Source organism: Dicentrarchus labrax, unplaced genomic scaffold (assembly GCF_905237075.1).
Source record: "Dicentrarchus labrax unplaced genomic scaffold, dlabrax2021, whole genome shotgun sequence".
NCBI lineage: Eukaryota > Metazoa > Chordata > Actinopteri > Moronidae > Dicentrarchus > Dicentrarchus labrax.
Window position 1 is genome coordinate 27,206,122 of NW_026136704.1, and position 27,681 is coordinate 27,233,802.

General features: G+C 42.6%; 1 protein-coding gene across 1 annotated transcript; it reads left to right on the forward strand.

The window, feature by feature from the left end:
- The first annotated feature begins 821 nt into the window (after positions 1–821).
- Positions 822–27,588, forward strand: foxo1a (forkhead box O1 a). The gene is made up of 3 exons (XM_051399747.1): positions 822–2,028; positions 22,606–22,797; positions 23,380–27,588. Exons 1-3 carry the CDS (start codon positions 1,366–1,368, stop codon positions 24,565–24,567), a joined length of 2,043 nt encoding a protein of 680 aa, XP_051255707.1. The 5' UTR covers positions 822–1,365; the 3' UTR covers positions 24,568–27,588.
- The last annotated feature ends 93 nt before the right edge of the window (positions 27,589–27,681 follow it).

Sequence of the window (27,681 nt, forward strand, 5' to 3'; positions counted from 1 at the left end):
ACAACCATGTGTTTTAGTGTGGTTTGAGTCACGCTGACTAAATGGAGAGTTCAATGCGGAAGAGATGAGATGCTGGCTGTGTCTAGTTGTAATACCTGACAATGGCCACAAGATGTCAATAAAGTCCATAGTTGACTGAGGACGCCCAAAAAAACAGCTTCAATCCAACAAACCACCGGCAGTCAACCTCCAACTGAGGACACTAACTGTTGTGTTGCATTGATTTAACTGTGAGGAGCCGCTCTTTCTTCGTTTCTTTCAAACAAAATATGCTTTAATCTTTTCTTAAAACTGTCTTTGTGTTTTTATTTTCAGAGTTATTATACAGAGTTAGTATTATTAGTAAAGATGTAACCTTATTTAGTATATCTATATCGCTAGTTTTGAGAAATTGTAGGTTATTTTTTGTAAACTCTGTCCTTTAAATTATTATATGGTTTGAACATTGGCTGTATAGCAAAAGTAGTAGTACACTTATCCATCTTATCCTTTGGTGGATAATTAATTTAGAAACTTAAAACCTACTCATAATGAGTAATAATACAGGGTTGCTGTCTCAATGAGTTGCACGGGATAAAACATGACCATCAATATCAGATGGCAGATGACCAAAACAAATATTTAACCCTAAATAATTGATGGATTGGGCTAAGTGAGAGGATATTTTCACATTAATTCGCTTCGGTTTTATCAATCAACGAGGTGACAAAAATACAGTGTTTTCATTCATACAAACACAAGAATAGATGCAAGATACAAGTACTATCTTGATCTCACGTGTAAAACAATCGGTCACGATTCATTTTTAATAAACTACTGTTGAGCTGGGTAAAAGTTCAGTATTTTTTGTGCTCTTCAGACACGGTGTTTACTAGACGAAGGAATGAAAACAAGGACTATTTTTTTGGGTCCAACTCTTTCGACGCTGTCCATTGGCGGTCTCCTGCTGTCAATCAAGAGTGGGCGGTGTCAGCTGACAAATGATAGTTCCAGTAAGTCCTCACATGCTGTACAACACAGAGTCAACAGGCTGTTCGGGGCGCAGACGGAACATCACTACGACTGGATAACAAAAACAAACCAGCGGGTCAAACACCCTGTGGACACTTAGACAACCTTTTTTTTTTCTCATGAAAGGCCTTTTTGGAAACATACTTTTTTATTGTTGTTAACACAGATTTCTACCGGCTTGGGATGTGACTTCCAGTGTAGTGACTTTGCGCCCAGGCGGAGCACTGTTTTCCCGGACAATTTTGTCTTGTGTTCGCTCACATTTCAAAGGCGAAGTTGCTACTTTTAAAGGGTCGACAGGTTCGTCACATTTACATGACATTGTAACACTTGTTGCTCCGTCACCTCTCGACCATGGCGGAAGCGGCCCAACAGCCACACCTGGTGGAAATCGACCCGGATTTTGAGCCCCTGTCGCGGCCCCGGTCGTGCACTTGGCCCTTGCCCCGGCCGGAGTTCATCAACCCGGGCGACTCCAACACGTCCTCGCCCGTGCCGTCTGTGAAGCAGGAGCCCGCCGGCAATGCCGACTTCATCAACAACCTTAGCCTGCTGGAGGAGACCGAGGACTTCACGGAGCAGAAGCCTGTCATCCTGTGCACTGATTTCCAGTGTCAGGAGAACTGCGTCCACCAGCAGCCTCCACAGCAGCAGCAGCAGCAACATCAGCAGCAACATCAGCAGCATCAGCAGCAGCACCCGAACCCGCAACTCCCGCATCATCATCATCAGCAACAGCAGCAGCAGCAGCAGCAGCAGCAGCAGCAGGTGCCTCTGCTCTCCTCCCCGGTCGGATCGTCGTCCACGGCGGCCGCAGCTGCCGCCGCTGCCCAGAGGAAGAGCAGCTCCTCCCGGCGAAACGCGTGGGGGAATATGTCATATGCAGACCTCATAACCAAAGCTATCGAAAGTTCTCCTGAGAACCGACTAACTCTGTCTCAGATTTATGACTGGATGGTGAAGAGTGTGCCTTATTTTAAGGACAAAGGAGACAGCAATAGCTCTGCAGGCTGGAAGGTACGTTTGTGTTTGTTTTTCCTCTTTTGGTACTTTCGTCCAGGAGATACAGTGTGTGTGTGTGTGTGTGTGTGTGTGTGTGTGTGTGTGTGTGTGTGTGTGTGTGTGTGTGTGTGTGTGGTGGGAGTTCACAGCATGGATGGCTTATGGCTGCTGCTTATGCCTGATAAAGCCTGTGCCAGTTCTTGTACAAAGTTTTCCAGTGGGGCGTTTTGGTATGGCTGTGGTACTTTAACAGTGGGTTCACAGTGACTTCATTGTGCTTTATGCTATGTTTTTATCTCCTGTGGTATCACTGTAATATCCCTCCAGGGATTTCTGGCTTTTCTGTGTTGTTTAATAGTCAGTTTATTGTGACTATATAATGCTTTTTGGTTAGGGATGTTTATTTGTCATCTCCATCATCTATGGTTATCACTGTTGCATCTCCTGCAGGGACTTTTGATATTTACATAGGGTCCTTAATTTTTTCCTCAAATGTCTCTTGACAAAAGAGCATGCATGATGAGTTAAGTAACTGTGAAATTGTTTATCATTTGCTTGTGAAACCGTGTCCCTCTTCATTGCCATCCATCCAATTCATGGCACTTCAGTAAACTGACCAATTGCTACCATGACCTTAGACAGTCATCTGACTTCTCCCTGCAGTATGTGATTTATATGAGTCTGCTGACTCAACAGGGTTTTTTTTCTTTTTGCCTTATTGCTTCCCTCAATGTGCTGCTCAGAAATTCTTTGAGTTCTGGCTCCATGTGATTGAGACAGCTCTCTGCTATTTTAAAATGTTTGATCGATTTTAGGGCTAAATCCCAGTTTTCCGTATTAGAGTGTGCGCCTTGAACGAAGCTGTGTTTGGTCTGTGTCTTAAGGAGATACCAGAAGCATTCATGTGTCCTGGAGACCATCCAAAGCATTACACAAGAGGGGACTTTAAATTTCTGATGTGGTGTGACAAGCCCTCCCACTGAACACTATTGAAGGGCGTAAACCTCACTTTGGAGACACATAGTTTCAGTGGTGTCTGACAATAAATTGATGACAGTCTGCGCTCCAAGTGGGAAATCATATTGAGCGAGTAGACACACAGTGAGAGATTTATTACCGCTTCCCTCTGTTATAGGATGTCTGGGTTGCCGATGAAATTTAAAGCAGTTGTCAAGTGTTTTTTTCATTTATTTTTGTTCTCCTTTGTTTCTTCCCCCTGTCAGAGGAGGCTCCCATGTTTGAGTCATGTGCTGAGAGATGACACACTCATGTCGGTCACAAATGACAGCAAGAATTTCTTGTTTGGTTGTGAATCACATAGACGGATATTTAAAAAAACCGACCTATTTTACCACATACATTTTTTTTTTTTAAAGCTGACTGGGCACAAATGTCGTTTTCAGCAACACCCTGCTCCATATTCATCCATTTGAATTCAGTGTTTACAAAAGGCACAAAACTCGTGTTGAGCTGTCAAACGTAGTCCAGTCAGTCAAATTATACGAGTGGAAAAACCCCCTTCGGTGTGGTGAAATACACACAGTAAACAAAGCAAGCACTGGGCAGATGTGTTGCTAGGGTAGTGATGTTGTCCAAGTAGGTTTGGTCCTTTTAAGGAAAAGCAACGTTGTGCTCGTCATATGCCTTGGTACCTTTTAAAAGCTTCAACATCTGTCATACTCTATGGCTTTTGGGATTTGTATGTAAAATGTTCTTTTCTTATTACTCAGTTAACCATAGTGGCACGCATATCAAACTTTGAGTGTATGTGTGTCTGGTATGGACATCAATATAAGAATTTGCTCACCTTTAATAACATTTCTTGCTTGAAAAGAGCAAAGATGTTGTTTCCCAATTAGCAGTAAACAACACTCGTCGAACAAATACTACTAAGAGTGATGCATCCATGTGGGAAAATACAACTGAATACATCTGCGAAGAGCCAGGGATAATGTTCAGTAAGTTGGTGGATGGGGATCTGAATAAAGAATCCATAGGCAGTGTGTGGTAAGGCGACACCTCAAAACACAAACACCCACAGAGTGTTATTCACTTGGAGTCTGACGTTGCGGAGTATCAGCAGTGAGAGAGAGAGAAAAAGGTGCTGTCGTTGACGTTAAAAGACAGGATAATCTTTCCCGTTATTATTTTTTCCTTTGATGAGAGAGCACACTTTACACTTCTCCCAGTGTCAGCAGTGGTACCAGCACCTCAGTGACCATGAAACACAGCAGTAGTGAACACCTTCCCACTGATACTCACTGGTTACAGTGTAATTAGGAAGTTATTGTATAGCAGAGTGTCAGACAAGCAACTGTGAGTTAACTGTCCCCAGCATCATTACCTACATTAGTAGATCATTTACATTTTTGTAAAGCATGCAACAAAGTCACCGTGACAAGGCCTGCGAACATGTCTTTGTGTATTCATTGATGTAGCTAAATAAATAGTGAAGCTTCTCTCAGCGCTGTTCCGTCCGTTTAACAGTTATTGTGTGATTGGCGGCTCGGAGAGGGGCGCTCAGCCACCGCCTGGGCTTGCTGCTTATCCTGCCATGTTGGGGGTGTAGACTGAGTAATACTGTGGGAAAGCAAAGTGCCATTCACTGCTGCGAGGGGAGTTATTCATAGAGCTCCCCTCGGCTCCACACAGGGGGGCTATCACACATTGTCTCTTCAGAGCGAGCTTACTTATGAGCCGGGGCGAGGGCCAGAGCGGAGCTGAGGAAAGATGACAATGTGTAGAATGGTAATTTTGTGGCAAGCCTTGTGTTTCTTTTTTTTTTTGTTGTTGTTTCTTCTTCAGTGATTTTAAGAGTACCTTTCAAACACAAGCTGAATTAAGAAATCAGTATTTAACTTGTTGATTTTCTTTCTTTCTTTTTATTTTGCGGTAAAATTCCCAAGTGTAGCTGTTTCATCTTCTGCTGCTTTGTTATGTGCTGTCTCGACTGAGGCGACATGACTGATTGGAAACATGAATATATGTAAATTGTGTGGCAGACCCCATTCCGAAGACACCAGCTTTGCAAAATTATCCTAGACATTCAAACAAAAGCACTCAAAACAAATGACCTTCAAGAGAGAATACAACAGTCAGAATCAGGAATATAAATGTCCTGTTTGTTAGTGGGTAGATTCATTGACTCAGTGTTAAGTCATATACAGGTTGAAGCTTGTGGTGTAAGACAGCGATCACAGTAACGGAAGTCACAACACAAATGTGTTTTCTTGACACCATTGACTGTTAAACACCTTAAAACACTGATCATAATTCACTTGCGTCTTTTTGAAGTTAACAAGGGATCCATGTGCCTGATCTCTCTGAGCAGACGAGGTTCACCTGAAGTGAACGGGCTGAAGCACATCAAGTTTTCATTAATCTATGATTAAGGCTGTCTGCTCTGTAATTGTTTGAGGCCTTGCTTGTTTCTCAGCGCTGCTGATCCTCCACAGTCGGTCGTGTCTGAACTGAGTCACAGACAGCCTCCACACTTCTCAGGCCGTCTGCGACAGTGTGAGTTTTGAGGACAGTTGTGCCAGGTGGGACCAGCTTGGAGAAGCTCTCAGAATGGACTGGACACTGGCCCTGGCACAGGACGCAATCCAACAGGAAGAAGAACAGATGGCACAAATTATGTATCATCAAACCTCTCTGCAGAGCTGGTTATTTATTTCTAATACGTCCCGTTCCCGTGTTTTTTTTTTTCTTCATCTCACTCCGAATGTTATTAATATATTAAGTATTACAAACAGGGTTCAGGGTGCAACACACACACACACCCACACACACACACACATTGCACACATGCATCTATACAGCGCAGTATATACAGTGTACACACATCCTTGCATACCTGCCAAAAATTCTGTTCTTTCTTGTATTTCTCTACTATACATACGTCACCACAGGATAAATATTTGGTTTCAGCCGGTGGAGCTGGATGGCTCAGGTGCTCTTTGATGTCGGTATCGGGATCAATTCTGTCGCAGGTTTTCTCTGTACGCCGCGCTCTCTTGACCTGAAATTCCTCAGCCTACGCTGGTAAACACTCCCACGGATCTCAAAACAAACCGCGGGAGCAGACAAACACGTAGGTCAGAGCAGATTGTACAGAAAGTGACACGAGGGTCATTACCATGTAAATGCCCCCATTGACTCCGATCCCTCTTAGTCTTACAGTAGGTATCACCGAGAGGAGAGGCTCAGCGCACAGGACAAGCATCTCTGTTTTGACTTCATAACCAAGTCATGGCTCCCAGGGACGGGCTGCTGATTGATATTCAGAATGCGAGTAGTGTTGTTTTAATTGAGTTACAATGACAGTATAAGGAAACCATCTGAATATGTGAGGCATTAATAACCTTCAAGCTCTACCGAGCTTTTTAAACTGCGATCAGCATCTATATAGCTTCCACTGTTGGTCGGTTTGTTGGTAGCCACACTTTCCACTCTAGGTGGCTGAAATTTGGCATTCAAGCTTGTGTGTGTGTGTGTGTGTGTGTGTGTGTGTGTGTGTGAATGCATGCGTGTACGTGGTCGCAGTTATTGCAGATGCTTGTTTTAACATAAACAAATAACAAAAACTATGTAATGATGACACTGTTTCTAAATGACCTCAAACCTACATCATTTTCTTTGCATTGAGTTTAGCTGGTAAAAGACAGGTTTCCAGAGATTGCCTTTTAATCTCGCCATTGACAAATAATAGAACCACTCTGCAGAATAGAACATGTGGCTTACAGAGACGTTACATTATGCAACTATCTTTCAGCTAAGATTACTCCGGCTTGGAGTTAGATATAAAATATTATAGATAAAATGATTAATTTTCAAAACATATTAACCTTATTAAAATTGTCAAGTTGCTGATTTGCAACATTGAACATAATGGAATAATACAACCAGAGACATCAAGGGGAGTGCCACATTAGTGTCAGCGGCATAGCACAATCTCCACCAGTTTACAGATTTCTGTTGTCTTGCGGTAAGTGTTAGCCAACTCTTCCTAAACATCACATTAAAGGTCAATCTTAATGACTGATAAGTATGTCCTTCTGTCACACTGTACACCGTTTTTAGCTTTAATTTTACATGGTTTAACTTTCCTGACTTTTTGGAGGGAGGATGAAGAGGTGTGTGTAATTGCTGTGTGTTGAACTGCTCGTTTCTCTGGGTCTGAATGTGTATTAGTAGGACAGGGAGCTGGATAGAACAGCAGTCCTCCTGTTTCCATTGGTTCAACATACACACACACACACACACACACACACCTCTCACCCCCCTGAGGCAGTCGAGGAGTCCAACCTTGGCATTGCCCCAAGACATGAGGGGCAGCTGTGTTTCTCAGGCAAAGAGCTGGAGGAGCTCTCCTCGCCCTCCTCCCCATTTCCTGCCTGCGCCGCCTGCCTCTCCATTCCTGGTTTTCTGCCTCTGCACAAAGCAGTGCACACTTAGTGCTTTGAAGGGTTACTGGACCCCCCCCCAACCCCCTCAGTCAAACCCTAAGGAGCTAACCTCTTACTGTCTTCAGAGAAAAATTAAGAGATAAAGAGAAAGAAAGAGAGAGAGCAGCAGAGCCCCAGAATGCTCTAAGTTCAGACTGGGTGACACTTGTTAGTAGTTGCATAACAAGACATTTACTGGAATCAGGGAGCCGCAGGCCAAAGTCTGGTGCCACTGGTTAGTCAGCGGAACTGTGAGGCACTGTGTTAGAGATATGTGGGACGCTAGTCTCCTGTGTGTGTGTGCGTGTGCACATAACCTGGGCCTCATAATTAAAGCCCTGCTGCTGGCAGATGCACAGACACGATGGCAGACAGACAGACAGGCCAACACAGGGAACATTCCAGCACAGGATTAATATCTTTTTTTATTGTGGCAAGATATCCTGACTTTCATTTTCTCCCCAGATGATTTTAAACCGGTATCTCCTTACAACTGCCCTTTTCTCCCCTTCGCTTTTTGTACCACCACTTGTGCTTTGTTGTGCTGAATCACCATAGCTGGCACACCACAGGTGTTAAAAAGCAGCTGTGAGTATTGACAGACACTACCTGTTAGATGTCCTGGTAGTAATCTCTATAAACAGATATCTGCATATGAATGGACCAAGACTTTGGCAATGGAATTGTTCTGGTTTGTAGACCGAGATGTTTTGACCAATCACAGCTGAGAAGGCTTTGGTGGCATGCAGGTAAACAGTCTGTGTGGAGAGCAAAGGATGGAGAATGCATTGGCTGAGATGTAATCTTGGAACCCAATATAATAAGCTATCGTCTGCTATGAAGTTTTCTTTTTATTAGCTTTTTAAAAATATGTCTTTGTTCATATTCAGGTATCTGTTTATAGAGACTGGCCAAAATGTGTCTTTCTTGTCATTCTTGTGTATCAGGTTGCTAATCGGACCGTGGAGGAAGTCTTGGCCTGGATATCCATTATGTGTTTTCAAGATATCCATTGGCTTCACCGGAAGCCCTGAAAGATTGGCCCCAGAGTGGAAATGCCAATCACAAGTTCCAAAAATCACAAACTGCATATTTTAAGTTCAAAACCAAAGACCACAAAGAAGCAGCTTATGTCTGTTTCGTTTTAATTGTTTCAGCACAAGTAGATCTTCTTGTTTGGGTGGTTTTGGCTCAGCCTGGCATAAAAGTGTAATGTAGATGAGTAAAAAAACATTGTCATGTTCAAAGTGATGTAACTGTGCCCATCCACACTGATCAGATTGAGCAACAGCGTGCAACTAGTAGCCCCACAGATTATTTCACAACCTCATGTTTTCCTTCTGTCCTGATCTACATTTGTTTACCTCTCAACCCCTGCATTCGCACTCTCTGTTGCCGTCCGTCTCTCTTCCCCGCTACCAAGAAACATTTTAGGATATTAATCACTGACAGAAATATAAAAAGATGCGGGGAAAGCAGGTCAGTGTGGCGAAGTTGGGGATATCAGATGGTGTTTGTGTGTCTTTGAAACACGTGTGTTTATTTATGGATCCAGCCATTCTGTGGCTATAGATAGCTAGCAAAGTCTCATCATGTCAACCTCAAACACGCACTGACAATTGATTCCATGTGCCGGTGCTGTCTGGGTCATTGTTTCACAGTAAACCTTTAACAGTATGTCCCAAATGCCATGGGGAGGAAGCCAACGGGCACATGTAAGAGACACATACCACACAGAGAGAGTCACTTCTGTCTGTCTGAGTTGAAGAGACTTTACAGTTTGTAGTTCTGTCCTCAAAAAAGTTCAGATTCTGTTGGGTCATTGCTCTGCTTCCCAGACTGTACTGGTTTTCTTTACTCAAATGTCCCCAAAACATGCAGAACCAATGTAACATGCAAATAAGTTTCACTTTAAAGGGGCAATAATTAGGATTTATGTTGCTCCATAGAACCAAACCATTATATCTGCAAGGGCTTCATATGATGTTCCACATGGACTGCTAAACATTACTCACTAGACAGTGGAGAATAACATCCTTCAGATCTTTTCTTAATATATTTTGATTGCTATAAATGTTATGTAATGAATTTCATTGCTTTTCATAGTAAAAAAAAGAAAGAAAGAAAACCTGGCTGCATTATACAGCTGCTGAATATGAATCATTTCAAAAGCTCTCTTTAGATTCTAAGAATATTTTACTTCCACAAAAGTCTTTGTAGTTCAATGAGTGCATGTGTTTTAGAACTGAATCCAAAACGCAACCCAACACTGTTCCTCTAAAACAGAAACATAACATACTTAATTTGAGCACAATCTATTCAAACTGTATGTTTTCTGATCTCTGAATAATAGCTAACTACATTGTAGTGAATAGTGACACAGCTGGTGCTCCAGCTGCTAACATCACACTTTCAGAGCCTTTATCTTACTGGAAAGGACCCAGGAAAATCCCTGTAAAGTGCCCCTTTCATTTAGTGAATTCAAACAAATCATGTCAAATGTGTACACCGGGTGTTTCCACCCACCTCAGACACTGGCATCACACAACCCTGGAGCACTCCTGCCAGAGTTTTGTTTTGCCAGTTCTTTTTCTGGCTATAGACCAGAGGACAGATCATTCAGTGATTGTAGTGTCCAGTAACTGCACAGAGTGTAAGTGATGTATAAAAAGATACCAGCAGAGAGTAGAGCATTATTCGACAGGTCAGAGCCCACAGGTGCCCACGCAGGCTGCTTTACTGTGCAGTCGAAAAAATACAGTTGACATCCAGCGCCGTGGTCAGGTAAACAGTCATTTAGGATGAGTCAGATTGTTTTGTTTTTCTCAGTGCGGGTTTGGTAGTAGCAGGCAGAGAGCATGTGATTGTCTGTTTTGGCAGTGGGTTTGACCAGGCATGGCAGTTTGTTTCACAGAATATGCTGTTGCTCTGTCTGCCATCACAACTTCTCATCTGTCAGAAAAATTGGGAAAATGTCCTGTGAGGGTTAACAGGAAGACCTCAGCATTGTTTTACGGTGTGAGAAGAGGAACTTGCATGGATTTTGAATAATTTCACCATTCAAATGAGAAGTGAAAGCCCCTCAACGCTGTTCACATGTGAAAAATGTGGTGTCCCATCAATTTCTCATAGCTTGTGTATGTGTGTGTGTGTGTGTGTGTGTGTATGTGTGTGTGTGTATGTGTATGTGTATGTGTATGTGTGTGTGTGTGTGTGTGTGTGTGTGTGTGTGTGCGCGCGAACTGGCTGCAGACACACATTAAGTGAATAGAGCAGCACTTTTACGGGACCGCTTACTGCTGAGGGCCCCAAACCACAGGCATTACCCAGACCCACATTGTTGTGCAATTCCCGCCCTAAAGCGATTATGCACGGTGCCTGTCAGACTGGCCCAGCATTATCACACAATCACACATGCATTCGGGCATGTGTGATTGTGTTCACATACATGAACGCTGGAGCTCTGTAGCTGGCTGCCATGGGTGGAAATTAAATGCACACTTAAATCAGAAGTGTCGTTATGAGTGTGCGTCAGACAGCAGGTTCACTGCCTCTGCTGTCACAGGAACTAATAGTTTGTTTCAAGGTCAAAGTGCGTAACAGTGTAACCGAACCACCCTGAGGCGTATTCAGTTTAGGTTTGCATTGGCGTTGCAACATTGCAGCGCTATTGTCTGTGTTGTATGGCGGGGCTCTTGGCTGACGTAGTGTGTCTAAAAGAAACACCTCACGGGAGAGGAGAGGTTACCAGCAGTTACGTTTTCACTTGACATTAACGTCTACGAGCACATACTGCACGGACTGAAACAGATTTTTCAATAATAGATTGCTGTTAGCAATTTCCAAATCAAGTGTGCATGGGATGACATTATATTCTCTCACCCTGGCTGTTAGCTGAGACAGACATAAGTGTAGTTTAGGATATTTACGTATGTCTGGGGTACATAAATAGATGTAGGGGAGATGTAATGTACAGTTTCAGGGTGGCCTCTTTAGTTTTCCAGCGTGGCTCCCCATTCAGGGTTCCTGTGTTGGTTGAATTCTAGGAAATGCAGCAGTGTCAGTCAAGCATATTAGACATGTAACCACATGTGGAGTAATTTTTCTCTCAATGAATCATTGAGATACCAAAGAAGAATCTCGATCTGTTGATGACGCTGGGTTTTGAGTTATGTTGAGTTACTCATTATTTTCATTGTTTAAAGACGCTGTCATTTGTCAGTCTTTTTCCAATTAATCTTGACATTTAATAATTATTTCACTGACTTTGCCAAAAAGTGTGAAATATTTTTTAAAGCCGGAATGCAGCCTGAGTAAAATGAAGATTTAGTTTAGAGTTCATTGTCAGGGTGCCGTTTTTGTATCTTGCATCTGCATACCTTCTATTCTGTACTAACATTGGAGCTTAAATAGTGTTGTTGAGGTTTTATCATCTGTAATTTTAAACGCATAATTTTTCTCTATCCTTTTTTTCTTAAAGACAAACAAATCAGAATTTTTGAAACACTGATTTCAGGGAAGTTATTAATATTTTGCACTTTGAATTACCATTATCTATCTTTTAAATTGATTCTGATATTTCCTATCTTGTTTCTTGAATCTATTACCTCTCTCTTCTTCTCCCTGCTCTACTGCCTTTTAAGAGCAAATTTGCAAATTTCAGCCCATGACAGGAAGTGGTTGCTTTGACAGCAGTACAAGGTACAGTATGCAGTAGCAGGGTAATGATGTCATGAGAGGAAGCAACACTGAGTGTGACGCTAGATTCTGTGTCTTCTTCCTCTCCCAGAGTTCCCTTCATTATTTTCTTTTCTTAGTTCCACTCAGAGCTGGGAAATCAATCAGTGTCATTACTTATCGTACTTGTGAATTATTGTTTAAAATTCTTATTGAGGTATTGTGTGGTTCACACTTGATATAATGAGCTAAATGATAACTGTGTGGCCTTCAGTTAAATGGAGCCAAAGTAAATGCTGGAGTGAGGCTTTGGTTTACTCATGTGCAGCTCCTGTCCTGACCTGAACTGGTGCCAGCATGATAATGGTCCTTCTGACTGGGATGCCAAGTCCAGGTCTGGGTGCCCTGTTTTAATGTCACACTTGCTATCTGCTGTTCCTTGCAAAAATGTGAGCCCTCATCACAGCTGATTAGGTTTTTAAATATTGATTGGAGGAGATTTGTAGTCCTATATACTATATACATAGACTATACACTCTATAACAATAATGGCACTTTTTCGACTTATTTTTCCACATAGTATCACAATGCAGCTGTCCTCAAGAGACTTTTCTTTGGCATAGCAACGCACTTACAGTACCATATACTGTCATCTAATGGCTCTGGAGTAATCGCAACAAGGCCAAATAACAAGGACGATAAAAAAACAACTACACATAAGTGTTAAACAGAGCAATGGTTTTCAATTGTGTCAAATAAATTGTGTTTTGCCTGCCAAAACACATGAAGATATCTGATATGTCTAAGATATCTAACCAAGAAAAATGGAGCCGAGTCACAATCTCGGCATGAGTTTCTTTTAAATCACTTGAATGAAGTTCTCCAGCTCCTTCTGTGAGACTCGCATATATTTATTTATTTTGTGATGCATCACCTTTATTTCCTTTTCATAATGAGCCCATGAAAAAAATACTTTGTGATAAAAGCGCTATAGTGGCTCCACTGCATCTCATAAGGTTTCTTTTATGTTTTTTTCCCCTCTGCAAACAGTTTTTTGTGGCAGAGCTTGAGTTGCTAGTTTTAGACAGGTAAGTGCATTACAGCTCTACATACAGACTGCTTCCTGGACATTGTGCAAATGTAAGGAGAGTTTAAGCATTGAGGACTGAGAGCAAGAATGCAATACTAAATCATTTTACTCCATAATTAAACAGCAATCCTTCAACCAAAGACACTTGTGGCCAATTACTCACTCAGTCTTGTACAATACAAGCAAATGAAGCTTAAAAGAAGTCTTTTTTTCTTCTCGACAAACAACATCATGGTTGTGTGAGACGTCAGACTCAGGCCATGATATTACTATAAGTCTCTCGTTAGAAAACATGATTACATACCATGACAATATGCTTACCTGCAATGATGTCCTTGCTTTATTTTGGCAACATTTTTGTTGCTCAACAGGAATCCCTGTGGTGTTTTAGAAATGCACTTTTTAGAGTCCCTATCCAAACAGTGTGGGCAGTCGGTTTTCTCTATTTTCTTATTTTTATTCATTACAAACATTGTTAGTATACAGTCATTTTCATGAGGAAAGTTCATAAGTGCACACATTTCTGTCTGTGCAGTGTTACAAAACAACACCACAGTGTACCAATGAGAAATCCTCTCCACTTTGTAACCGAGTAAAGATTCATTGTTGGAATCAACATCCAGCCATAAAAACAGCTCGGGGATATCCCCATGTTTGCCAGGTTGAACTGGGGTACCGTATAAATATAACGCCCCAAACACTCCCCCCCCACCCTTCCCATGGTGGGTCAGGCCTATGGACGCAGGCCGCCACACAGGCACCCAGCAGTGGTCCACACACTGCATCTTTATCCAGGCAGAGCAGGCAGAAGCCCAGCCCAGCCGCTCTGCTGATCAGAGGCGAAAAATATCCCCGCTCCACAGACACAGCTCTGTGCATTTACAGACTCACATTGTGTTGCACATAGCAACACATGCACATATTTTAGCATGGTAAGCTTAGCCAGCACAACCCGGTCCCTGTCTGTACACATGAGCTGCGTGCTGCTTAATTCTGAGTCAGGAAATCAGCGAGCACAAGAGAGAGCTCAGCATGTAAACAGCAAGGTCTGATTGCTGCTGGGAGATTATTTTTAAAGAACGTGTAGTAGCTTTTATAAACTATCTCTGAATAATCAGCAGAAAAAAAAAGCTTCAGTCCGTTACTCTCTCACCATATTTTATTGGCATTCCAGGTCAGGTGACATAAGCAGTGTGGTTAAATCAGTATAACAGTATGAATACGATGATTGAATAGAAAGAAGTACACGTGCTTGCTTTCGCTCAAAAATTCTAAACATTTGAAACTTCTCAAATGTCTTAAAATGGGGATTTTTGGAGCTTTTAAAACATTATAAGCAGGTTAAAGTGTCTTACAATTTAAATTATTTGCTTGCAAGAGTTTTTTTTCTGATTTGTAGTTGCAGTTGAAGGGTTTAGGGATTTTTTTAAATTACTTCGTAGCCCTACCGTCTCCTGCATCATTCTTTTAGACACTAACTGTCATACAGTTGGCTGTAGTTAACGTCTCATCCTTTTCTTATTGGCCTGGGGAAATGACAGTAAGGATTTTAAAGTTTGTAGCCAACAAACACAAACAGGTCAACCTGTTTTGCACAATCAACAACCTTTTTGACTGTTTGACCTGTTGATTATGTAGTTTGAATGTGCGGTCACTCACTGGCTCATTCAGACGACTTTTCTTTTGGAGCCAAGCCAGTGGAAATAGCAGATAATTTATTATTCTCTCACCAACTTCTGTTTGTTTGGATCTATAATGAGGGCAAATCATAAGTGGGGAACTGTTCCTAAGATGAACAGTAAGAGCTTTAGCCACCATTGTAATCCTGGCTGGAAAAGCCTACCTGGACAAGGGCCCCCTATTTCCTTTTTCCTCTTGTTTTGCCCAGTCAGACTACAGAGTGTAGTTTAGTTTTGATTAGGATGTAGCGGCTCTTGAACCCACTGTTTTCTTCAGCGAGACCCTAGCACTGCACCTACCAGGGTCTCATTCTGCAGTGTTTTGCATAGAAACCAGAGGCATCAGTGGGATCAGTATCAGGACTAGCCAGCTCTTCCTGTGTGGATACAATGCAGCAGGAAGTTCGCTAATAGCCCCTCCACTCCGCCACTCGTCTCACACTATCATACAGCGATGAAAGATCCTGGAGTGTCAGCGGCTCTACTGCTTCTCACCGTACGCACAAAACGACTCACAGACTATTTATCATTTGACTGCAGCATCTGTGAGGCCGATCAATCTTAAGCTTAACCAATCATCATCCGCTCAGGCTTCCAAGTTCAGCTGTGTGTGTGTGTTTGGGGGGAGGGCAGTTGGTTGCACTCAGATTCCTTGCAGAGGATTGTGAAAATCAGATCCTGCCAAGAGGCCGTCAGTAAATACATTTGCAGACAGATTTGCTTCTGCATGACTTGCGTTTTCTGCCTTTCCATCTGCGCTTTATGATGGTCATATAACTCTGACAATGACCATTTTGAAGAGGTACTTTCCTGGAAGTCATAGACTCCTGCTTGGTCTCATAGAACTCTTAAGTGAATTTAAGGAGCTCCACACTGAGCTCTCTGTGTCCTCCTGTGGCCTCCTCTCTCCCCTCTTTTTGTCAAATTGAATTATTGGAAGTTGACGTCAGCGAGTGAGAAAGGGACCCTTTTTTTCGCTGCAACACGAGTGTGCGATCAGCTGTGGCCAGTAGTGCACATGCACGGTGTCCCAGAGGAGCAAGTGAAAAGGACAAGGGAGGAATAGAAGACCAGGAAAGGGGCGGGATGGAGGGAGCAGGCAGAGATAACCTATTTCTGGATAGAACCATGTCCTAGGGGTCAGTTTCCAATTTTAATCTGAGACTTTTTTTAAAAACAGAAATTGTGGCAAAACAGATTTCTTTTTATATCGCTGCTAACAGTGACACGTTTATGCTCTCCCGACCAGTCAAACCTGAGGCGCTGTGCTGTGTTGCCCGCTGCTATGCAACATTAATGACAACAATCATTTCCTTTTCTCCGGACTATTTTAATGAAACTGGGGGTATAAATAATAAAAAGGCCCAAGGCTTTACATTTCCTGTGCTGTGCTTTTTATTTCCACTGCCTTTTATGATCATTGCTGTATTGACTTTAGTAAATAGGTCAGTGATTATCACTGGTCACTTCAATATTGTTGCTGACGATAACCTATCAAACTGCAAACACATGAAGTCATCACAGTCTGTTCAGATTGCTTTGTGAATGTGGTAATGTGAAGGTGTATTGCTGTATTTTTTTAAGCATGAGTGTGTGTGTGACAGATTCCTTTTGTGTAGCTGAACATGCGTGAAGATAAAAACGCTCCCTGTACTGTAAAGCTACCATATACCAGTTTAAACCATTACTCGATGACTACATAGCTCATGACTCAGCAAATTAAGGGGACATTTAGGTGCAGACACTTACTATCAAGGTCATATGATCTTGTCTTTATTGACCATTGATGTCCAATAAATCAAACAAACAAATTCCCCCCATTTCAAATCCAGGCAGCAAGCCTCCCAAAATGAAGAAAAATCCCCCAAAAACCAAATTAAATCTGATTTATGGCTGTTTGATGTAATTTGGTTTCTAATGATTCAAGATGCCTCTTAAGAGTCGTGCATTGTTTGAAATTCTTCGATAGGGCCAATATCTGAGATACTTTTAGCTAAATCTAACCTGGAGAGACATAAATATATTTTATTATTTAAAGGTCCAGTGTGTAAGACTTAGTGGCATCTAGTGGTGTACCGTAGTTGCAGATCACAACCCCCTCGCTTCAACCTCCCCTTCCAAGTACAAAGGAGAAACTACAGTGGCCATAAAACTCGTGGAAAAACGCAAAATGCCCTATGTAGAGCCAGTGTTTGGTTAGTCCCTTCTGGGCTTCTGTAGAACACCTGCAAATTAAATTACCATTTAAATCTGAAACTGTCTGTCAAAGGAGCAAGCACATAAGAGAACAAATCTGACCAAGCTGACCAACTTTTGGTACCTGATAGCTTTTGGTCCTCTGTGCTACAGACACAGTTTTCTAGGCACCAAAAAGCTTGAAGTATCTTCAAGAAGAACTGACTCTATAAAATAACCATTGCCTCTTCCCTCTGCTCTTTACCTGGTTCCAGGTGGTATCACTTTGATCAGCCAGTTAACCACACTGTGCACCTTTAGCAAACCTACTTTCATAATGGAATCAGTTGCCTCTGTATCACAGAATACTAAGAGTATCTGACATGAAGGGGAAAACCTGCCGTGAATCTTTGATGATTTTGTAACCCCAGTGAGTGGTAGTTCCTCGTCACTTGTCGCCCTGCCATCTCACCTGGAGCTGTGCACTCAGCCCCATGCTGTTGTTAAGCAGGCAGACCTGCTGAGCGGGTGTAAGGCTAATAACAGGTTTACACGTTTTCTGTCTTAACCACACTGCTCTAACTCCACCAGACTCAGCACAAAGCTCCAGACATGACCAAGCTACAGCTTTCGGGCTACTTACTTTGGTGGTTAGAAATGGTGCGATACATACTCTATAGGTTGTCTTCTTCACAGCCGCAGACATTACACAGAAAATAGCTGGTTACAGTGCAAGGGTACACCTACTGTTAAAGCTGAAACATAGGTAATGAAAGGTGAACACGCCTGTTCAGGACAGCACCGTTTTTCTAATGAGTTCAGTGGAAATAGTGCAGGGAAACCACACTTTTCACTTTCATCAGTTCCATAACTCTGGTAAAAGCGTGTGAAACTGTTCAGAGAAGTGCTGGCGTGTGAGTTTGTACCTGCTGTGCGCTTTCAGTCAGTGAGGAGAGAGCATTTCTGCACTTTATACCTATAGCTGTGTGCGCTTTGCAGCTGAGGTTTCACTTGTGGCTTCACTTGATTCAAAGCAGCCCTGCAAGTAGGTGGTGTTGGGCTCATCTGGGGATTTTTTCATTAGACGAGTTGACATTTGAGCAGCACTTGAGAGCACCAGCACCTCGGTCAGTGTGCCAGCATGTGTCTGGCATCATTTTTCTGCAGGTTCTTGGCTACTGTCTGCAAGAGAAGGTAGGAGAGGAGAGGAAAAGGATGGAAAACAGACAAGAGGAGGTGGGAAGGAAGAAGTTAATAGGCGAGGAAACAAGATGAGGAATAAGGAGAGGAGAAGCAAGAATGAAGATGTAGTATGGAGGAGGTGACAGAAGACTAGGCAAGATGGGGAGGAGAGAATGCGGAGATGATAGAATAGAATATAGGAGATGGGTGCAGTAGAATAGAGGTGAGAGAAGATAAGGCAAGAAGGAGGGGAGAGGAGATGTAAATAGGGAGAGGAGATGAGTAATAAAGAGAAGTGGAGAAGGAAGGAAAGGAGAGTTGTACTGAACACTGTGGTCTTTCAGTAGTTCTGCCAGTGAGGGAGTTTAAACCAGCACAGTGTGTTCCTTACTGATCCATGCCCACTCTGTCACACACAACCCCTCTTTCTCTATTTCTCAAATAGCCTACACTCAAAACACATTCTCCTGCTCTCTCTCTCTCTCTCTCTCCCCTCTCTCACTCACACACACACACACACTCACTCACACCACCCAGACGCCCATACTGCAGCCACTTGTTGAGTCATGACGTATCCACTCATGTAATTCAGTTTCAGCAGTCACACGACAAAGTGAACATTACTTTCATTTAATAAATATAGTGTGACATCAGGGATTAGTGCCTGTTGCTAAACATAAACTCTCTGGCAGTGGGGGGGTAGTGGAGGGGGCGAAAGCTAAATTTGCGGTGTCCACTTGGCCCGCGGCACTGCGGCTTCGCATTCCATGCCTTTTTCTCTGCCTCACGACCGCCGTGTTTCCTGTGAGGCAGGAAGTCAGCTCTGTTTCCTGTCACAGTCCTCTTTCATGTGGTCACTTCCTCGTGTTTTGCCAGCGCTGCTCTGTTCTGTTGACTCAGAGAACGGACGTGGTGCTCCTCGTGGTGGGCTCGGGCAGAACAGAGACAAGTCCTTTTATTATCTCTGGCTACATGAAGTAGCCTTCAGAGATACAGTAATGTCATATTACTGCCTGTTTTCACAAGATTTATTATGATGACATTCCTGAGTTCATATGAACTTTGTATTAATTGCAAACAACAATGATTTTTCGTGAGTGCAGGATACTCTGTCTTTTGTTTCTTTTCCAAAGTCTCCATCATTTTGTTGCAGTTTTGTGGGAATAAACAAAAAACGTACTCTTGATATGAGACATAATGTTATTGTCATATTTTTCTGCAACACACGAGATAGGGCCGTCCTCAGGCGACGGTAATCAGAGTTCAGTTCTGTGAAATCGTGGGTTTTGTAACCTTGCTGAGGAATGTTGATTGTGATGGCTGCCTGGCTGGGAATCCTGCCTTTACTGTTTCCTAAGAGATACTAACACGTTGGCTCTGATTACAATTGAACTTTGCACACAGTGATTAGCAGGAATGTTAAGATTCCTGTGTACTGCAGCCAGAGATAAATTAGTGTCACATACAGTTGCAGGATCCAAAAGCAACAGACTCACAATTTGTACAAAATCGAATATATTAAAAAAGAAATAAGTACATTAACTAATGCAACGAGCAATGTGTCATACTTGTCATTCATTTATGCGTGTTTGCGTGTGTTTGTGCCTCTCGGGGGAACGACGTGTGCGTGTGTTCATCCAAAATCGCATGTGTTTTCAAACCACAATGTCACTGGCTGCAGTGGATCGAGCAACAAAATCAAAACCATACTGCGCTGCTGTTTGTCGGACTGCCATTCCACTAAAAACATGAGCTGGCAAACACACACACACACACACACACACACACACACACACACACACACACACACACACACACACACAGTGGGAGACGAGGCTTTTCCACTGGCCCCACCAGACACCCTCAGCCACACTCCCCACACAGCACTCCGAGTTCTGCCGAGTTCTGGTATTTCCCATCATAGCAGCTTTTATGACCCTTCACTTGTACTCCCTCTCTTGCATCAAGACTTTAAAACTGGTTCTAAAAGGTTCTCCATCATCACACACCTAGCGTATATTGACTGTGACCTAAGGCAAACTAGAAACCAGAGTGTCCATATTGGAGACTTTAGCTGTGAGTTTCTCCTTCCTGTCATCAGGATGATATAGGGCTGTAACAGGACATCCCGGCGTCTGCACTCACATTGCAGTCATTCCATGTTGCAGCACAGCTGAAATTACCAGCACTCTCAGCGGTCATGGGAAAGAGAGGCTCATGACCAGACTTTACTCCTCGCCTTTTGTCATAGCTACCGATGTGCAGGAGGAGGGGGTGGGGGGGGGAGAAAAGCATTTGCTAGGCTAATCAGGGAAGGGCTGTCACGTCCCTCAGATCATGCAAACTAGCCCGAGACTATTGGCTGAGGCAGCCGGGTCACTTGATTCGTCATTTCATTCATTTGTGAAGGGCCAGTGTATTCAGGAGGGCCCCCATGTGCCCAAGAGCCCGAGGTCCTCCAGTGAGGAGAGGAGAGAGGTGGAGAGGAAGGAAAAGTACATACAGAAAGGAGAGGAATAGTATTCAGGGATCAGATTAATCAATGAACTGATCAGCTGATTGTCAGAAAATAAGTCAACAACAGCTCGGTTAATTGATTAAAGGGGAACATCACCTTTACCACTTTTACACATGCAGGTTACTTTATGTATCATGAGGAGTCAGGCTGTGAAAACAGTTGGATAATGACCCTGATGATGTCATAGTGATGTCATCAGGGTTATCTCAGGTCAATCACACTTTAAACAGAAAGCCTTTGTAATAAACTTAAAATTTGGAGTTTGAAAGATGTCTGTATTCAAAAGTAAGGGAGAGTCAAATGAAAGACACTATCAAGTTGCACTATGGGAAATGTAGGATCCAGTGTTTTGGGAGCTTGACCCATACAGGGACTTGAAGTCAGGATATCTCATCTTCTTGTGCTTCAATCGCGAGCTTCTTTTTATTTGTCTCTTGCAAGTCCCTCAACTGTATGGAAGTGCAAAACTGAATGGCTGCACTAGCCCTTTAATATTTGTCATTTATTAAGCACAAATGCAATAATTTTCCCATTGTTTGTATTTCATATTATTGTGACTTGTATAGCGTTGGGTTTTGGACTGTTGGACCAAACCAATTTGGGCTATGGGAAATCATGATGAGCATTTTTCAGTTTTTTTTTTTTTACATTTTATAGACAAATCATTCATCCCAGAGTTGACAAATGAATCGTTGAAAATAATAATAGTGGCATAGGTTAGAGTGGGACCAAAGAGCGTCAAGAATGAGAAGAGATGGTTGGGATGAGGCGAAGCAGAGGTAAAGTCAGAGCAGAGGGCAGACTGTGAACCAGATGTGAAGCAATGACTCACAGCAGGAACAGGCTTGATGACGTGAGCCACTATGCACGCTAAGCTCTGCGTGTGTGTGTGTGTGTATGTGTGTGTGTGTGTGTGTGTGCCGGGAGTTCCAGTCTTTCTTCCAAAACAACAAGCTTTACGCATGCACAGTAATGTCTGGCCAAGGCTCATTATTACTTCATGTTATGGCCAGGACATGAAACGATACAGTGCAAGTATAAGTTCTTCTCCAGGTAAATAGTCTCCGAAACAGTTTGGAAATCCAAAAAAAAAAAACCAAGTGTCCCAGAACAGCAGTAGTTCCAGTAAAGTAGGACAGAAATGGCGTCTCACTTTCTGTGGTTTGCTTAGCAGACGTTTGCCCAATATTCTCGCTCTTGTTTGCCATGTTTTAACAATGCTTCACTAGCTTCCTGCTCAAAAATTAGTTTTTCCACTGGGGGTGTCACTAAGCAACGTTAGAGTGCACTATTAATGTGTCTGTAAGGAGGAAAGATTAGTTTGTTTCCTCCCTTTGATTCTGTGCTGGTTTAGACAAGACACGTAGTCAGGTGGAATGTGAGTGTTGGTATAATGGTGTTTTACAATGGGCCCCTCTGTTTTTCTGAAGGAAATGAAGGCCCACATGTACAGTATTTTTGGAGATAAGAGAGTCTACAGTTTAATCCTTGCTCTGTTCAGGATGTATTGCTCATGGAGTAAACTCACTGACAGCTATTGTGTGTGTGTGTGTGTGTGTGTGGGTGTGTGGTGTCTGTGCACGTGTTTCTTTGAATTGCAAATGACGTTCGCTTGTTGAGTGACCTTAAAATCTCCCCTTTCTCCTCTGTAAGACGGCTGTCACGCCGAGTGTGTTTTTAAAAGAGAACCACCTGTACAGATGGATTTGCACTCGTATGCTAAAGCACATCTGTAATGTTTTGGGTAAAGGGCAAACACAAATCTCTCTGTTTGTCTGCTTCTCACCCAGCTTTTTTCTCTTTCTCTTTATCCCTCTCCACTAGAACTCCATTAGACACAACCTGTCGCTGCACAGCCGCTTTGTTCGCGTCCAGAATGAGGGGACGGGAAAGAGCTCGTGGTGGATGCTAAACCCAGAGGGCGGGAAGAGCGGCAAGTCGCCGCGACGCAGGGCAGCCTCCATGGACAACAATAGCAAGCTCACCAAGAGCAGAGGAAGAGCAGCTAAGAAAAAGGTAAATAAGAAGTCTAATATTTCTGGTGCCTAGAGACAGCTCATATTTATTTGAACCATGGCAAGAATTCACCTTTTTGTAAATTCTTATCTGAGAAAATAGACAGTGTACAGTGTTGTTTTTTTAAACAAAAGAAACTGATTTGTGATTGTATTTTGGCAAAGGAGTTGGTTTATAGATCAACATAATCCTGTTGTTGACATCTTGTAGGATTTTGGTAATATTCTTAGCCTAAATTATCCTTTTCTTGGTCTTAATGGCTACATTACATTTACGAATACAATTATCTGGACTTATTAACCTTGTAGAGGTGAAGGCAATTAACTAAGAATGTGTAATCATATCCACAATTCTAATGTTCTTATCGTTACATCATGTCTTTACGCATCTTTTGAACAGCTATCTTAAGATATTATCACATTATTGATGCAGTATTTAGCAAGGATACTTTTGTGTTAGATTTTTTTTTGTACCTTCCAATCTTGCCAATGGTTTCTGCTAAAAACATAATGTTACACTGACTGTCTCTGGCACATACAGTATGTCTATTGGTGCACTGAGAGTCTCCCTGTCTCCCCACAGCTGTCCCTGCAGGGCGGCCCTGACGTAGGCGCAGACAGCCCTGGCTCCTACTCCAAGTGGCCTGGAAGCCCCAACTCCCACAGCAACGACGACTTTGATGCATGGAACAGCTTCAGGCCTCGGACCAGCTCCAACGCTAGCACTCTGAGTGGCCGCCTCTCACCCTTCATGCCAGAGGATGACCTCGGGGAGGCAGACGTGCATATGGGCTACCCAGGAGCTCCTGGGGCCAAGATGACGGCCACGCTACCCAGTCTCACAGAGATGACAGGCTCTTTGGGACACAGCTCTGAGAATGTCATGGAAAACCTTCTGGACAACCTGAACTTGCTGTCGCCCAACAACTCTCAGGTTGGAGGCGGGGCGACGACCCCTGGCTCCTCCCAGTCCTCCCCCTCTCCTATGATGCAGCCGAGCCCTGGGTACCCCACGTACAGCTCCCCCAGCATGGTGTCGCAGCCTCAGCAGGAGTACCGCAAGTGTGTGTATGGCCAAGCGGGAATGAACACACTGTCGTCCATGCCGCTGCAGACACTGCCAGAGAGTAAGCCCAGCTTCGGGCCCACTATGGGCCAGTATAGTTGTCCTGCGGGGCTTCTGAAGGAGCTGCTGACGACAGATACAGACCAGCACGGAGATCTAATGCCGTCAGTGGACACTGTGGTGTCTCAGTCGAGCGGAGGCTGCATGCTGCCGCCGTACAGCAGCAGCCAGCATGCTGCCAAACTAATGGGAGGAGGTAACAGCCACCCTCACGGCCTCTCTCACACTCACCCCCACAATGTGCACAGCCAAGCCCCAGCCTCATCACCAGCTATGAATGGCCGCTTGCTCATGCCCCTGAGCCACAGCGGGGGCACCCCGCGTTCCCTACAACCAAAAAGCCCTATGCAGATGCCTTATGGCATCTCCAGCCACCTCAGCGGGGGAGGCATGTCTGGTGGCTTCTGCCCTCTCAACACCAACGGATACGGCCGACCGGGCCTGCCACAGCCCTCACACCCGGAGAAGCTGCCCAGCGACCTGGATGACATGTCCATTGAGAAGTTTGAGTTTGACATGGAGACGGTTCTCCATGACACTCTGATGGACGGAGACTCTCTGGATTTCAACTTTGAGCCAATGGTGACCCAACAAGGTTTCCCCCACGGAGTGAAGACCACCACACACAGCTGGGTGTCAGGGTAGAAGCTGTAGGGTGAAAAATGTTCAGTTCAAATGACTGCTGTCGCTGTTTGGTAAAAGACACAATCAGAACTCATTTGAGACAAAAAGTGTATCCTCATCACATCTTCACCTGCAGTTTCTGTACCATCAACATTTCTGTTTCAAAAACACTTTTCGGGTCACTTCAGGAGACTGACACTGGTCATGATCTGCTGAGAATGCATCTCTATTAGTTTCCTAGAACTGGTGAAGTTGAAATCAGAATTATTTTTGAAATATCAAATATTCTGTACAAACTAAGTGCCAAACATTTTGCCTTAATGTAAGAGCCAAACTGAAACACACCTCTCTGGTTTACTCATAAAGGTTACAGATAGCAACAGCACAATCTGTAGAAGTGCTCTAACTCATACCATGCTGTTTACTGGGTTTCCACAATCAAACGTTTTGTATGTACAGTGTGGTGATAATTGGTTACCACTACAGAAGAATTATGAAGGTAATCTGGCTCATGGGTTTGTGGACTGACATGACATAAAGTGAGAGACTTCTCAAGGGATCCTCGGATGATGTTACATAATGACTCACTTTGTTATTGCCTGAATGTACATAATGTCATCATACAGTTTGTAAAATCAGGTCTCGTAGTGTATTTTCTAAGACTGTAAATAGTGTTTACAGAGCGGAAGCAAAAAAAGGCAGCAGAAATGAGCTCACAGAGAAAACTGGATCAGATTCTTTTAAATCAGTCAGGCTGTAAAATGGAAATACACTTTCAGATTTATTGTACATACGTTAAGATTGTATATCAAAATGATGTAGTAGATGTTTACTAGATTTAGTATATATTTGAGACCTAAATTATTTGTGGTTAATATAGATTTATGCTGGTGCATAACCTGCACTCAGACATCAGAATTGTTCTGAGTCATTCGTCACTCTGAACCTTAATACCACAGGGGCCTATTTATTGTGCCTAACAAAGTAGATATCAACTGCAGGCTTGAAGGGTTTTGTATTGTAAATGTCTACGGTCCAGAAGATACTCAAATCCAGCGGTCTTGAAGAAAAGTACAGTGAATTCTTTATTTTCAGTTCCCGGCTTTCCCTTTTTTTTTTTTTTTTTTAGAAGTCAAGAAGAAACGAGTGAGCGGATTGTTATTGTCAAGGTTTCCCGATAGCTTCGCAGTGCTGTGAATGTTAAGAGGTCAAGGCAGGTTTGTTTGATAAAAGATATTCTCAGTGCTACTGTTGTTGTTTTTTTAACACCAAGGCTGAGTCTAAGACCTGCCAGAGATTGTCATTAAAGACACTGTGAGTAACCAGCCTGTCCCCTGTTCAGTTTCAGAATTCGTTTCATTTTCTTTGTCGTAAAAGGTTAGTATTATTGGTCTAATTTAGTACAATATGATTCCTTTTTGTCCAAAAGAGCCCTCTGATGCTGTCAATAGGATCAGCTTTACTGCTTTTAATGAGACTCCACTTTTACTCTGCCCCTCCTACCTCTACCTATCTCTGTCTTTTTAAACATTTGATATAACGGTAACACGTTACTTGATAGCTCCAATCATCTTTAAATAACAAGTCTATTTTCATTATTTTTTAATGTTGCCCTTGAACAGCGCCACTAAGTGTTAAGTATCTTATCTAGCTTGTATATTTGCATTTTCTGACTTGCTTTTCCCACTTATTGCTGTACTAACAATGAGCTTTTCAGCCTGTCAGTGACTTATTATGCAGAGTCACAAATAGTGTACAAGGTTGTTGCTACCTTTGTGAAGATGGTGTCTGTAAACATGACTGCTTCTCATGAAGTCGACTGGTTCGGTGGCTTATAGACTAAAATGGAAAACTGCCTATTCGACATTATTGTTTATTGTATGATTAATCCAGACACCACATATGTCAGTGGGTGTCTGATCATGTGCTCTCAAGGGCTCTGGGTATGCAGGTTTTTATTTAAGTCGTTCCACTATTGAGTTCACCTCCAGCTGGAGGGCGAAGCTCTGTAATTAGTTCTGGTGTTTGCTTGAAACGAAAACTTTCATACTCTAGACCAGTAATGGCACACGATCTGACACCGCTGACATAGATTTTAAGAAAGCCAGGGAGCGGGGCAGGTAAATGAAATTCTTAACATTTCAAAAGGCCCTGCAGAGAAGCTGTTAAAGAAGCTGCTGTTTGGCTTTGGTGCCAGGTGTTGCCTTTTCTTACCCAAACATGCCATAGTGTACTATAGCCAAATTTGCCTTTTGAAGTTAAAGTGATATATTAAGCATTTTTATCATGTGATATGTTCAGAATTATATATATTTGTGCCGGTCACTCAAGTCAGGATAAACTGTAATGAATCCATGTAGTCAGTGTCACAGGGTTCACTCTAAAGTAAAAGAGCTGTACTAAGTAAATTATATCTCTACATTTTTAAATGATTGAATCTATGCATTGTATTCCTTAATTTTATGTTGCTATTGTTATATTTTCTTTTTCTTTGAACTTCTGACAGAGATATTTTATTGTAACATAGCGCTGTGAGATATTATGGTATTGTTGTTGTCAAAACTCAATGTTCCAGATAGTTATATGGGAAAAAAATGAAGTTTATTTAGAAAATAGATGATGCAGTGATTAATATGCTAAGCTTTTGTAAACTGACAATGTTGTATTTCTTGTATTTAGCTACAGTTTTTAGAAAATAGCATCAAAAAGCAAATTACTGAAAAAAGGAAAGATATATTGCATTTTTAAAATGAAAAAAACAATATTTAGTCTGTCAGTCCTGATCAGAATGCAGATTCTGGACCAATTTTTGTAATTTTATGAGTAGAAAAGATATTGCACTTTTACTTACATTTTATAACAAAGTGCTCCTCATAACAAGAGGAAGAGTTCCCATTACATATTTTAAAATAAAAATCTGTTACATTTAACTTATATACAGAAATAAATTGGACTTGTGCTGTGTGATTTGCAATCAATTAGAATATGTAACTGTTCAATATTAATGTACTAAGACCTGAATAAATGTACTTCTGTGTTAAAGATGTCTCAGATTTGTCATTCAACAACAACAAAGATATTGCATGCAGAAGTCGGTATCAGCGCCTTGGAGTTTTGGTTTGGTACAAACACGAC